At 41.1% G+C, this 15,481-nt stretch overlaps 1 protein-coding gene across 7 annotated transcripts in view; it reads right to left on the reverse strand.

Moving 5' to 3' along the window:
* pax2a (paired box 2a) overlaps positions 1-15,481 on the reverse strand; it is a 71,084-nt gene that overhangs the window by 15,290 nt on the left and 40,313 nt on the right. For all 7 annotated transcript variants that reach the window (XM_034184938.1, XM_034184941.1, XM_034184935.1 and 4 more), the window contains exons 7-8: positions 12,972-13,147; positions 6,801-6,921 (exon numbers count right to left, since the gene is read on the reverse strand). In XM_034184938.1, coding sequence (XP_034040829.1) covers positions 6,801-6,921; positions 12,972-13,147 — 297 coding nt within the window. The remainder of the gene's footprint in view (positions 1-6,800; positions 6,922-12,971; positions 13,148-15,481) is intronic.

The raw sequence follows: 15,481 nt of genomic DNA on the forward strand, positions 1-15,481 counted from the left end.
CACATTTTGGTTTACTGTTTTTCATAGATGGCTAAAATTAGTTTTAGTTCTAGACATAATTTAGTTATCTGAATTGTTTTAGTTTTAGTCGTCTATATATTACGTAAGGATTAAACAACGAGAAGCCGGCGATATACGTTTTGAATGCACAACGTGGAGTCTAAAACACTCCGCAAAGTGCATTCAAACCGTATAATGTTTAATCCGCTTATACCATGGTCCCACACAGTGAGCTAGCACACAAATATTTATTTAAGTTAACTTTTTTCGTGTTCTCTTCTTCTTTCCCATCTTCAATCTTGTTCAGTTCGCCCAATGTTAAATCTTTACGCCGTTGCTTTTGCTGTTCTTCTCATTTGCTCTCCTCCTCTTTCCATTCCTCAAACGTTTTATTTTGGCTAAAAATATTAAAATTCACCTGGAAATCCATGTTTCATCGTGTTTCTGTCATTCACCTGTCAAAACACAGCTGATCCGCACCAACTGATTTGCGCGTTCCTATGGTGACAACCAGAGCGGAGTGATATTACAGCGACTTAACTCACTGAACTACGTGTGTGTATACACAAAAATAATGCACGCCAGTTAGACATGGAACTCTCACTGACCATGGTATAAAAGAATTTAGCTCATTAAGTGCTCTGTAGATTAAGTTAACTAAAATCTTATTATATTTCGAGGAATAAAACTAGGCTAAAACTAAAACAATTTAGATGACAAAATTATGACGAAAACTAAAGGACATTATAGTCCACTATAACTAAACCAAAATATGTTGTCAAAACAGGTCTGAAAGTTTTCAGGACACTCGACATCCAATTTTCAAACTGAACACAGAAAGAATTTCCCCAAGATATCAAGAGTTGAGGACGGCATGTCCTACAAGTTCTACTGGAGTTACACCGAGTTGACCCGAATTTGTCCTGTGCCAGTCGGGGGAAGAGCAGAAAGGCTTTGGAGTCCATGTTCTTCTTTTGACTGTTTCTTGTTTGGGGTGGCCACAACAAATCATTTGTCTCTGTCTCACTCTGTCCTCTGCATCTCTCTCTGTCATGCCAACCACCTACATGTCCTCTTTCACCACATCCATAAACCTTTATTGCTTCATCCTCACCATCCTTCTCCCTGTATACCCTTGATCCTTCCTCTGCACATGTTTAAACAATCTCAATCTTGCCTCTCTGTCTTTGTCTCCAAACTGTCCAACCTGTGCTGTCTCACTGAAACTAATTCATTTGTAATCATGGCCATCCTCATCACTCCCACAGAAAACTGCAGCATTTTCAGGCCTGCTACCTTCAGGTCATACTTTTCCCGAGTGGTGTGCCTGCTTGGTATAACTTTGTGTCAAATCCAAAATCAGACAAGGTGCACCAAGTTGTCGTTCGGCCTGAAACGGTGCCAAACTTGACCAAGTGTAAGAACAACTTAAATTAGCCATATATTATGGCTTTAAAAAGTATAATAAATGTGCTGGACAAAAACAAAGTGAATTTAGTCAAATCAATAGGTCAGTACTATAAACAAGCAAGGCTTGTGTTTTTATTTGAAACACATCTTGTCCTGGATTTTCAATGACATATTAAAAATCTAGAGATACTGATTGTCTAAAGGAGGGACAAATTCTTTAATCCTGGCTTTTTCTTATAAAATTTCAACAGTGTATTTAGGTGGCCAAAAATTCTGTCTGCCGCCTTCCCTCCGATATATTCAAAGCATAAACAAAGCGGATGACACAAAAGGCGACCGATACGTATCGCTTTTCCCGGCGCCCTTGGAGCACAACGCTGTGTACTCCATTAATCACTCATCTTTAATAGATTATGCAAATTTCAAGACATAAAAACCAACAAGATCAATAACTGTGTGAATTTTAATTGGGAACAGAAAACATTTAAAGAATGAATATAGTCTTAAAGCTCCATTCAATATGAGAGCATAATTTATTGATAATTGGATCCCGGCCTAAATGAGAAGGATAATTTCTCACACTTTCCGATTTAGCACACATTCCTCTTTCCGGGGTTTGCCTAATGGCAGAAAAAAAAATATTACGCACTAACAACCTACATCCAATCAACAGCTTTATGCATTACTTTGAAAATGAAGTGATAAAATAAATCACAGAAGCTTTGAGTTTAATTTGATGTTCATATGTGTCTTCTGTTTAATATCTCTATTAAAATATGTCGTCTTGTGAAAAGTTATGTTCCCTGCAGCTCTTCTTTATGTAATCGGTGGCCCTTGCATGTATCACTTTAGGACCTCCCCCCCACCCAACGGTGCCCCAGGTGGCTCGGAGGCCACCTACTATGAGCGCGCTCCCCAGAGCGAGACCGCTTTCATAGGAGGAGTCCAGCATAAAAGACAAAAACACACCTTTCTTCTCTTGAGGCCCAACTTCCTAGGCGAAGCACCTCCCAGCTATCGAGGAACAAAAAAGGAGTCTTTCTTTTCCCGTAGTACTGCACTCAGACCTGGACCTGGGTTATAGGGATCATTTGAAAAAAAGGGGCGCTGCCATTTTCAATCACGCCGTCCTCCTCTTACTTATTCTCTCTCTGTCTCACAGTAGGCTCATTGATTTGGTACCCACTGGATAATTATGGGGGTCTTATTAAAAGGCCGCCATATTAGTCTCAAGTCAGCGTGGCCACCAGTAAACCTAACCCCTCCTGGGAAAGAGCCCCAGCAGCCACAGTGAAACAATATTTCAATTACCCAGCAGCCAACAGCGGGCCAAAGGAAGCTGTAACGCAATACAAGGTAGGTCATAGGGTACAACACAACACCTGCCATCAGCTGTTGGCTCCTCGGTGCAACTTACCATTTAAAACAGCAAGTAAATTATGAGGAAGGCAAGAAAAATGTTAATTTCAGGTCCCCTTTCCATCTCAGCTGCTCTCCTTTCTGCAGGATGAGGCAGTCAGCCGCCGCCGCCACGCTATCACAGCCGCTGTCAATCAACGGGCTATCATAGGCTTTGATGACAACGTGGTGTCACGGCGAGAACAGCAGCTGTCTCTTATAAGAAGTGGTCCCAGTCAATCTGTTAGCGGGCCAATCTCAGCTCACACACCGGCCGGTTAGGAGCGGCGTGTGAAAGGAGCGGCGTGTATAAGGACTGTACAATTTAAAGGGCTTAGATGATATACGGCCTGGCTCCGTCCCTCAGAAATAAACACACCGCAAAGCTGCTCTGAAGAGCTTCTTCATCTGCCCATAAGAGTTTTATACTCCAGAAAATGTGCACGCCAGTTCTGTCAAAGTGACAGCAGAAAAGTGAATGAGTGAGTGAGGGGGTGATTAAAGGGGTTGCACCGTGCAAAATCTCTTTTCATCTGAGTTTCACAGTTGAATATTATCATGGTTTTATTTTAGTCCTGCAGTTTTATGTTTGTGCATGTGGAAAATCTGCTGCTCTAAAGAAACTTTAGGTGGGAAATGGCTTGTTTTAAACCTTGTCACATATGTCATGGAATTCCTTATCTCAACTAGTGGCTTTTGTGTATTTGTTTTGTGTGACACTCACGCAGGCTGTGAGTGGGAGAGACAGAGATAGACCCAGATTTTAAGGGTGGGGTGGTATGAAGACAGCATTTCCTTTTCTTTTAAAGTGACAGCCACAAATACCGGTTCTTTCTTTTAGACCTGAAAATGATTTTTTTTTTTTTTTTTTTTTAGGATACATCACCTCACTCTCTATGAGATTTTTTTTTGTCTGCAAACTTCTATCTGTTTTTACAACATAGAGTGATCTACAGTACAATAACATACCAAAAATATGGCACATTATACATTTTCAGCATGCTAATATAGAATAGAAAGTTTTGTAAAATGAAAGATTAATAAAAATAATAATAAAATAATAATAATGTGACTTGCAGGGTTTGTGTTCTTGTAACAACTATCCTTCATACAATGAGGCTGTACTTCCAATGGTCATGACAACAGAAGGATAAGTCCTGATAAATATTACCATTTTGTTTTTTTAAACTTAAATATTTCTCTGACATTATCTCTTATAAGAACTTTAAAAAATTGTCTGTAGGTGTGTGCAGCTGTGAATGTGTGTGTTTGTCTATATGTGGCCCTCTAACAGACTGACATCCTGTCCATGGTATACCCTGTCTCACGACCTATGACTGCGGGGACAGGCTCCAGCCCCCCCATGACCCTTAACTGGAGTAAGCAGGTGTAGAAAATGCACTGAAAAAAGAACCATCTTAAAAAGTTGTTTGTACTGGTAACACCTGAATAAATTAAGTTGTTTGAACATAAGTTAGTAGGTTAGATCAACTCTGACTTACATACTTACATTCAAACAACTTAATTCATTAGATGTTACCAATTGAAACACTTGATTTAAGTTGGTTCAAATATTCTGCTTTTTCAGTGTGGATGGATAGATAGATAGATAGATAGATAGATAGATAGATAGATAGATAGATAGATAGATAGATAGATAGATAGATAGATAGATAGATAGATAGATAGATAGATAGATAGATAGATAGATAGATAGATAGATAGATAGATAGATAGATAGATAGATAGATAGATAGATAGATAGATAGATAGATAGATAGATAGATAGATAGATAGATAGATAGATATCTCTTATAAGGTTTAAAAGTCTCCATCTCTTCATCTGTCCATATGTACCACAACATGTACTTCAGAATGTCATGTGGTTCTTTCTCTATGTCATATGACCTGTAATAATGGAAAAAGTGTTTCTAGTGCAGTTTTGCAAAATATGGCTTTTTCAAATAGCCTGAAAAAACACCTCATGCGACTGTAAAAATGTTTCTGCGACACTTTCTATTAAGCATATTGTCAATTCTCTACTTCAAATTGAGCAGTTTAGAGGGTATTTCATTCCGTCTTCTGAAAACAATCTCTTTGCTTCCTTTTTTAGACGTAAAGATGCTACTTGGTCACTACAGTCCTGTGACATATGTCACAAAAGTCTAAAATAAGTTGTTTTGAGCATAAAATTTGTATCATCTACATGCACAGTCCAATGCAAATGTGACTCTTTGAAGATGTATAGAACATGAAAATCCAACCATATTTTTTGTGTAACCCTTAGATTAAAACTACATAATATGGCCCCTTTAAAGGTTTCCTTTCAGGAAGCAATGCATATTTCACAGAATGTTTTTTCTTTTTGTTATTACAAATTTGTGGTGTTTCAAACATTAACCATGTAGACAGTTACTTTAACCTTCCCCTGCCCCCTGTTGCCTAGCAACCTTGATGGCTGCATGTGACAAGCTAGCATGGTGTGCATAACCTGTAGTTTAGTGATTATATTTTAGCACTTATTTTCTTTTACTTATGAATATGGCTTATTTACAGTTGTTCTTATGGAGTCTAAAATTATCCTTTGTGTTTTTTTTTTTGTTTTGTTTTGTTTTTTATTTTCCAAACATTTTGTCTTGGAAAAATAAAACTGCACAGTGGCTGTTGGGATTGTTTGGGCTTTGAAGAATACACCTGTTGTATCCTTTGTTTTTGTGGGAAAGACGGCTGCTGGCCACCTTCCGCCTTCAGAATGAGACGGCCGAGTCACGTCACTATGATGCATGCATTTGATGAATGCAGCCTTCAAAGGATGCAGCCCCTGATTTGAGACACAGGCACAGTGATTAGGCTACATTCTAAATACTTGACCACTTCCGTGTTTTGGTACAGTTTGTTTCCACACCAGGTGCCAGAAAATACATGAATCGTACTCAATGTCATCTTTTCAAGTGGATGATCCATTGATCTATGCTTGAGTGTGGTACGTGGTGTTGACACTACTGGACTACTGGAGTGTGTAATACTTGGATCCAGGCCTGGGCCCCTGATGTGAAAGCCCCCAACTCTCCTTGCTTTTATAGCTCTATGCAGGCCCTGAGAACAATTGGGTTGGTGCTTATCCACAGATACCATAGTACAAAGCAGATGAGATGCTATGACTCATCCTGGTTGGAATACTAGCCTATCAAAGGTTTCTTCCCATTTAGAGCTCTGTGAACTGAAGCCTGAAGCACACACCTGGAATCAAACCCCAGTTTATAGGTTGGCAGTCCAACTCCCATCTCACATTGGTCCCTAAAATGCACCCGTAGCTAATTAATGCAGTCAGATGTGATCAGCCAATCAAGATTAAATAACTAGGTTCAAATAGACCACATAGCCATGAAAAGATGGTAGTTAACGGTATTTTTCATTTAATTTAAGGTTAGTCCCATTGAGATTGAGACCTCTTTTACAAGGGAGACCTGGGCAATTTTTGAAGTTTCCAATCCACCTAACCTGGAGACATGAGGAGAACATACAAACTCCACACAGAAAGGCCACAAGTGGGAATGGATCCCATGACCTTCTTGCTGTGAGGCAACAGTGAAAACCGCTAATCCACCATGCTACCGGTGCCGATCATAGAAATATGATCTTTGTTTGATCTGCAAGCTACTGTGTCTAGGATTTAAAGGCATTTATTACCTAGAATACTATTGTATTCATAACCATAATCACAAGAGCTGAAATGCTTTCATAAGCTTAGAATGTTGGAGGCCTCAACGGTGCACCGTCATGGAAGAAAAAAATAAGAAGAATCAGCGGTTGCTCACCTATACACTGTCTACTGGTTGCTAGTTGCTTTCATGGTGGGATGGGAGCTTTCTTAAAATTCGTGGCGCTGCAGGTGTGCACAGGCTCAACCCCTCATGTGCCACACACACTGTGGTCATGCTGCACGTGTACATGTTGTTTAAAAGATCAGTCTAGGGTGAATCAGATTGTACCTGTCACAACAGAGTAGCTCTGGGAGACACTGGAGGCGAGGTCGGAGCTGGCGCTCGTGGACAGACTGGGCTTCACATCTTCCAGGCCAGCATTGAGGGACGGGAGCGAGTACTCGTTTGCCTGTAGACCAGTACCCAAAAAAATGCACACACATTTATATTTATATATATATATATATAAAATCAGATCATCTGAGTTTGTGTTCTGAGCTGGTTAATAGTAGTTAATAGTAACCACCACTGTGGGTGACGTATATTCGAGCAGCTTCTTCGGGTTATATGAATGTGCTTGCTGTTTGTGACCCTTTCAGTGAATATTTCCTGTGCCGCCCCCTTCCCCTCCTGCCTGTCCTGTCCCTGCTCCTTGTGCTTTACAGAGACCTATGATGTATGCATGCATTAGGCCTTGTCTGAGGAGAAAGCAGAAAGGGAGCGAGGGATGAGAGAGGGATTGGGAGAGGAGTGAAAGGAAGGGGTGTCAGATGGCTCTTTGTGCTCCACTGCAGTCATCCCTGTGACCAGTCAAGGGAGGAGACATTCAGGGCTTTGTTACAGGAGAGACATGGTGTTTTTTTTTAATATAAAGGGGAATACAACCTCAAAATCAACCTTTATATTTTTTTCCAGGATGCACACACAAAACTGGGTTAACACAATGATAAAATAATTGGCTATAGTTCTATGTGTGCTTTCAGACATCATTCTTTACTTCATATTTGTTTTACTTTTTATTTGCATTTCTTTTCAACTGTAATACAAAGAAAAGAGGAAGAGCTTTCTGGCATAGTTTCATGTCATAGTTTTCCCATTTGTCATGCATTACAGTCTGCAGTCTAATCACCAGTTTGTCCACTTAATGTTTCTTCTTGGTCTCGGATGAAGATTCCGGGCTCAAACAGAAGAATGCAACAATGGCGCTGCAACACCATACCACAATATTGACACCATCTGACAGATTTTTTAAAAGTAGGGTGTTTCTTCCTCATTTTCCCCGTTGATCTTGCCTAACTTGATAAAAATTCTTCTGTTTCCAGCCTTGTAACATCGCTTTGCCCAGGCGCTACTGATTCGTGAAACCTTGTGAATTGTTAACATCTTGCGATATCTCCACAATGCAAGATTCACATTGCATTGGTCCATTTTTCTTTCATGTGAAAACAAATAGAACATTGTTATTGTTAGAATATGTGACGTCCTGCAAGCATTTAAAACCTTCTTTGCGTGGGTAAATTCATACATGGCATTTTCTGGCAATTTGCTACCAAAAATGAAGGTTCCTAGAACAGGTCCACCTGTGCACATCCGCTACATAATGTGAAGTTGTCATTTTCAGATCTGAGTGTTATATTATCTGCAGTATTGTGGGTGTCAAACTGGGGTGCTGGGAAGTTAGAGAAACATGTCCAGAGCCCTTGTGGAAATAAGTTTACCAACCAAACCAGGTGGGGGCTTTTGTTGGCTACCCACATTAAAATAAAGATCTTCACATTCCCCATTGGAATTTTGTACATCTGGTGAGCTTCCACATCTAACACCATGACATATATTGAAATGTGAAACATAATTTCATCCATTACAAATATTGTCAGCGGTGTCACGATTCAAATGCTAATAACAATGGCGTGCGCGCTTGGTCGACTCGTTATGTGGACAGCCAGTGTTGTACCCATGTGTGAGAATGACGTCACTTTTGGGATTAAGTTTGTGACTTTCAGGAAATGGTTTCATTTGTGTTTGAAAAAGGCAAAATTCCAGAGCATCCCGCCCACATCATGTAGGTACAGCAGCATCATACTCAAAATTTCCTGCGAAGAGGCCCAAGATTCTGCAAGGAAAACACGGTGAATCCTGTCTGTCAACGCGGTGACACTTCCTGGCTCTTTCAAAGCACTTGTGTATGTTTGTGTCTGTGCAAAGTGTGCATCTGTTTATCCTCCCCTGGAAGGGGGAGGGAATGGGGATCCCCACAGGGGTGAGCTGGTGACCCTGGTCTTGTCTGCCTCTATCCCAGATAAACTCTAATTGTCTGCTTACAACTGTTCCCTGGCACTAGGCTGGATGTTTCTCTCTATTCCGCCGGGCCTCAGCAGCACAACAGTCATTTTGTCATGCAGATGGGCTGTGGGCAGGGCTGGGTAGGGCTGGGCGGAGGGCGAGTGGCAAGCACAGTGGGGCCTGAATGACCTGACCACATGGCTGCCAGAAGTGTGGGAGGGATGACGCCCATTCAGCCTGGCCTCTTCAAAATGGCTTTTTAATGCCTTGATGCAGACACCAGACAAGGTCCTAATAGCCTAATATCCCACCTTTTCACTACTTTAAGAAAAGGAGGGGGTGTTGGAAACAGGCACAAAAACAGCTCTACAGAAAGACTGGAAAGAGCTCTGATTAATATTACATTAAATTAAAACTGATTTTTCTGGACCATTCTGATGCTGTTCCCACCCCCCTCCTCTCGCCTTTTTAATACCTTCTCCTGCACTCTTTGTGATTGCAAGTCATTTCCAATTCGTTTTGATATTGATCTTGCTGTAGAAATCACTTTGGTAATTAGCTGCATTAGGGCCTGTATAGCAAGCTGAGGGGCTGTCCCTCTGATTTATCGCCGCTGTAATTCCCTGCGATCGCACAGAGATGAAAATGAACTCAATTAGGGCACCGCTAAGGCTGCACAGGCACCCACATAGAGTTTGCACAGAAAAATTAATAGTTTCGTGTTGTTTAACCGTCTAACGAATGCAAATAAAGGTTAGCCACTGTAATCGACTGTAAACTTATAGGCTGCTTTGAACAAGAAGTTGCTCGTGTCAGCAGGCGTACCATTTAATTTCGTAAATAATGTTTTAAATGTGTATAAATCATTTCAGTGCCTGACAACAATAATTAAAGGAGTCATAGTTTATCAAATCAATTTTTGTTTACCTTTCACACTGTCAAGAGGGTGGGGTTTGACATCCAATAGAATATCCCCAAAGTCCCACAATTCTATGACAGTTGGTGCTGTTAACAAATTTAAGTGTGACAGCTTATTTTAGACTTCTCACTATATTTGGACTCCTAAATTCTCTCTGAGCCACACCCACCGAGTCAGTCTGCACTGTCATTGCCCGTGTTTTAGCTCTAGTCATGTTTTCCTGTTTATGTCCAGTTTATCATCACTCTGACTTATTTCCACTAGTTTTCCCTCCTTGTTATTTTGTGGTGTTTACATGTAGTAGTTTGATGATCTTAGTTTTGACTTGTGGGTTACTAACCTCCACATTCACATGTCCACACGTTTCGATGTCAAATTGATTTGTAATCATTAAAAGCTCAGTGAAAATGTCTCCCAGCTGCCAGACTGTATTTGGTTCTACCTTGGTTTCTCACATTCCTAGCTATGTTTTCTGACTCTGTGCTAGTGAACTTGCTATTTTTCTGGATCTCTGTTTTTGCCTCCTGTCTTGATACAGTGTTCTTGGACTCCATGTTATTGAACGTTGCTACCATTCAGGACCTCTGTTACACCTGTTCTATGGGCCCTGTAGTTCAAAATTTTCGTGATTATTGATCTTATTCTGTGCTTTGAACAAGTCTACTGCCTATCCATTTGAAAGACTTTCACCAGCTGAACTCTGGTTACTGATCATTACCTGGCTCTGGGTTATGTTTTTGTGTCTCGCTCCTCAGATATGCTGAGGATTGGTTTTTGACTGGTTACCATGCAGTGAACCTGAGACTTACACTCAGAGAATCTGAGGCTAATTTGGACTAATTGTGCACCAAATCTCAGTCCATGTTTTGATCTCCCATCCTGGCCTGTCAGTTGTGACTGCTAATTTTATTATTGGACAACAAAACCTGTAAAAACTGGTCAATGTTGTGGGTCTCTGCAATGGGGTCCTTGCCGAGATTCATTACATGTGCACTATGCAACACGCCCACACGTTCCATGTGATCGACAGAGGGGGCATGTCCAGAATCATCTCCTTTGCAATTAAATAAACAACTCAGAAACAGATTGTCTTGAAAGCTGTGTTTTAATTTTTGCAGTAAATTATTTTTTGCATGCATGTCCTCTACCACTGTGTATATGACACATCGCAAGAGGAATTGGGCTTGAACGATACAGGTACAAGTTGAAATTTGTTGAAACTTGGCAATGCACCACATTGATATTGTATAGTGTATCTATTTTAAGACAGACTTTGCTTGTAAATGATGGAATGTAAACACTGGTTCCCCCCGCCAAAATTTATTGGATGTAATATGCGAAAGAAAGAAATTTTGCGCCATCAAAAATTTGCATCTTGTCAGATGGTGTGTTGAAATTTTCGTAAACTCTGAAGGAGGCTTCTGTGGTTTTGTGATTGGAGAAGCTGTGCATATAGTGCATATTTTGTGTGTTGCAGCAACAGTTACACAGCTTTTCTTAAAGTATTTTCTTTAAAAGATGTGAAATTTCAACTACAGTTTGCCAGAAGCCACATGGGAGACTTGAGCCTAGATTACTTCTTTGGATACTTCTTTGTTTCAGGCACCAAGCAAAATTTGTACTATCGCCTGATTCTCAAATCACCTCCACAGAAGCTGATAACACCTTGTGAGTTTTCATCAGTGTCTTCCAGCCAATGGATTGCATGAGGGTATCCTCAAACAAGTATAGTGCTTGGGCTTCAGGGTGTTTGGTCAAGGAAGCATGAATATTAGCAGAAACAAGTATGTACCATCTTACCAGATTGGGACAAAAATTAACAAAGAAGCTCTTGAACAGCTTCTATTCTCGATCCAAACTCCTTGCCACTTCATTGGACCTGTTTCCTCTTTAGATGCCCCACATATCCTGCCCTCCCAAACAATCCCCAGGACCTGAAGAACCCCATCCATGCCTCAGCAACTGAACAGGTGATGGAGGACATTCACACACTCAAGAGGATGTCAAAGTGATTGACCTCCTCAAGAGCTCTCCAGAGATGGAGAGATCAGCGATGTAGGTGCAGCTAGAAATGTTCAGGTCCACCTAACAGTATAGCACAAGCTGATGTGGTGAGCACACTAAAGGACACTGCTTTTCAGCCAAGTAGAGAATCTGATCAGAGTATTGTTTTTTTCTGCCTCCTGAGTACAATAGTAGTAGGATATCTTAAAATTTATAGGCAATCAACAAATTCAAACATCATTTTCATTCTCACTGGGCCAATAATAGTAAAGTTTGATTATATTTCTTTCAGGAGCATTTTGGCTGTAGACGAGTGTTATACAAAAGCTACATTGCAGTTGCTCTGTTTCAATCAGTACAAATCATTAAAAAAAAAAAAAAAAAAACTGAAATCAAGTCAACAACTGGTTGCTGACATATACTTTGTCAAAGTCCAGTCAGGTCAAGGTAAGTCTGGGAGCATGTCCTGGTGCCGTACGCCACGACAAAACAGAACCTTCCTGGATCCTGGTTGGCAACCACCCAGGCAGACAAGCAGTCTATCTCTGCCTCTTGAAAGTAACAAGCTATCCACCTTGGCCAGGTGAAACATAGGCATCTCGTTTGTCTACAATGTAGATCCTAGCGGTCATTGGGAGAGAGGCAGGGTTCACCCTGGACAGACTGCCAGTCTATCGCAGGGTCACATGTAGACAGACAAACTCAGTCATACTGGCATTTATAGTCAATTTAAAGTTTCCAATTCCTAATCTTTGGAAGTGAGAGGAAGCCGGAGCACCTGGAGGGAACCCATACAAACACGGGGCAAGCGTGCCAACTCCACACAGAAACAATCAGGTGAGAAGGGATCCAGGACCTTCTCGTTATGAGGCAAGAGTGCTAACCACTAAGCCACTGTGCTGCCCAAGTAAAATATTTTTGATATCATGTAGATTTTTTGATTTGACTGTGCTGTTATTTTTATATTGATTTCTTGTTTCATTCCATATTCTGTCACTTTGTGTTTTTGTTTATTAACATGGCCACAGCAGATGGTCACCCCACTGAGGCTGGTCTGCTTGATGTTACTTCCTGTAATCAAAAAAGTACTTAGGTCGCTGACACATTTCCAATAATTATTATGATGATTTGTTTCCACAAGCCATGATGAATACCCCCCCCCCCCCCCCACACACACACACACGTGTTTGTGATTGATACCGATGTCTGCTTGTTGATATCTGCTTGTTTGTAACAGATGTGTATCACATTACCTGCTCGGGTTTGATGTGTTCTGAAGTGGGAAAGACATCGGGATATGAGGGCCGCTCAAACACGCGGTCCAGAGCCTCCAACTGTTGCTGGGTGAATGCGTCTGCTCGCAGGTGCTTCCTCAAACTTTCCACGCTGCCCTGAGAGTCGCTGCCAGGGCCTGAGCCATCAGAGCCATCTAGATAAACAGGGAGAGAGGGTAACATCATCAGGGTACAACTGCACAACTGTTTGCCCAATCTGGATCCCGCAGGGTAACAATATGAGCTAAGTAAGTGGAGAAAATAAGGCTGTCTCCCATTGCAGATTTTTGATATGTGATTGTCTATTGTTGGGTGAAATCGGTGACAATGTAGCATTGGAAAACATTATGAGCAATCAATAAAGTTTTAAAGATGTTTTCAAAATTTGGGACATCAAGATGAATCTTGATCCAAAAAAGGGGAATAATCAGTTTGAACGGGTGCTGACCAGGGGTACTCATGTTAAAACAGCACATACAGTGTCCATTGAGAGTGACCTACCGTTCTCTGAGTAGAAGCCTTTTTATCTTTCTCTGCAACATGAAACCCATGAAAAGCATGCTGCACTCTTCCATAGAAGACAGTTTTAACATTTAAGCTTTTGTGGGGAAAAATGTGGAAGCATGGGTTGAAAGATGGTACATCTCATTCATGATATATTGAATGAGATGTACCATCTTTCAATGAATGAAAATATTATTCCAATTGCTTCAATGAAAAACACATTATTTGTTTTATATGACACCTAAATACATCTATGTATTTTGAAATTTGACTTACAGGAAGGTGACAGCAGGGGGCAGAGTAGGAGCTGGTTCTGACCAACACGTCTGGTTTCCTAAATCCAGCGAAAAAGAGCTTCTACAGTTGCTAAAGTTGTCACCATGAACACTGCATATTTAGCTTCCTCACATCATGGTTACATTTTTTACAAAAAGCTAATGGAGTTGTGCAATCAAACAAAATGAATGCCAGAAAACAGCACAGTAAATAGTACAAAAATACACAGCAGTGACGTCACCCATGTGGGAAAATTGCTGAACATCACATGACATAGAATCCACCAATCAAACGAAAAGGATCTTCTTAGGTGTCATATAGAACTGCACTTATATACGAATGTTGGCTACGATTATAAACAATTGGGTCTGATTCCATCAGTCTTGAACTTTGGGACAGAAATCAGCTGCAAAAATCGGCAATGAGAGACTCTTCTAAGAGTTGAGAGTCGAGTGATGACATGAGGGGCAGTAGAGAATTCAGGGAGGACAACCAGCACCTCTGTCTATTTTAAAAATCTCTTCACCCTTTCTTTCTCTCTCTCTCTCTCTCACACACGCACACAGCACCTCTCCCTGCCCCACCACCAGCTCCCATCAGCGCGGCCATCATGTGATAGGTCCACAGTAATTGATGGATTACCTTCAGCGCAAGTATATACTTGTAAAGCAGAGCGTGTGTTTGAGGAGAAAGTAGGGCTGGCGATTACACACACAGCCTCTCATTCTGCCAGCGGGAAATGGAGAGCCAATTTTTAACTGCACTATTTCCTCTTGAACATATTACCCTTCCCTCTTTCCATTTCTCTCTCTCTCTTTCTCTCTATCGTTCTCTCCATTCCCCTCATATTGGCTGTCTCCTGGAAAGCGGAATGGAGTGGGGACGGTGCTCAGGACCGAATGAGGACAGGGCGTCGAGGGCAAGCGTATGCATTTCCTCACCCGCTCACACTCTATATAAACAAATGAGACTGTGCTTTCCTCATTCTGCTGACCTCTGACCCTATCAGTGCAGCCCACTGCAGCTCTCTCTCTCTCTCTCTCTCTCTCTCTGTTCACTCATCAATAAATAAAAAAAATAAGAAAAAACCTGCAGGTAAAACCTCCAGCCAGCATCCAGGGAACCACAGTTCCACTCCCCGCCACCTTCCCCTCATCCTTATGGCAGATGAGGGCTTTAGCTCCCGTACAAATCTGTCATTCTAAATTTGCAGCAGATTATGTTCTCTCCTGGGCGAGCCGGCGGTGATATATGATATGCAAGGCTGCTATTGATTGCCTGATCCGCCAGCAGAGGAGGGAGGCAAAATGAACTTGGAATGAACATCATGCCTCAACTCATTGTGCGTATAATACTCTACTTAATCCCACATTTTTCTGTGCTATGGAATTCAATTGATCAATCATGTTCTACTGATGGTACCATTTCAGGGGCGTTATTGCCATTCTGCTCGGCTGCTTGACCTTTTTTCAATGGCTGAGGCCAGAGGATGAACCCAACTTGCACTGAGAAATAGATCCACGGAGACACTACAATAGAGGAAATGGGTGTGTGTGTGTGTGGCCATGTGTGTGTTGGGTTTCACTGCTTTCATATATATATATATATATATATATATATATATATATATATATATATATATATATATATATATATATATATATATATATATATGTCTCGGCCCAGCATCCTGGAAGCGGCATGTGTGA

This window comes from Thalassophryne amazonica, chromosome 13, assembly GCF_902500255.1.
Source record: "Thalassophryne amazonica chromosome 13, fThaAma1.1, whole genome shotgun sequence".
In the NCBI taxonomy this organism is placed as follows: Eukaryota; Metazoa; Chordata; class Actinopteri; order Batrachoidiformes; family Batrachoididae; genus Thalassophryne; species Thalassophryne amazonica.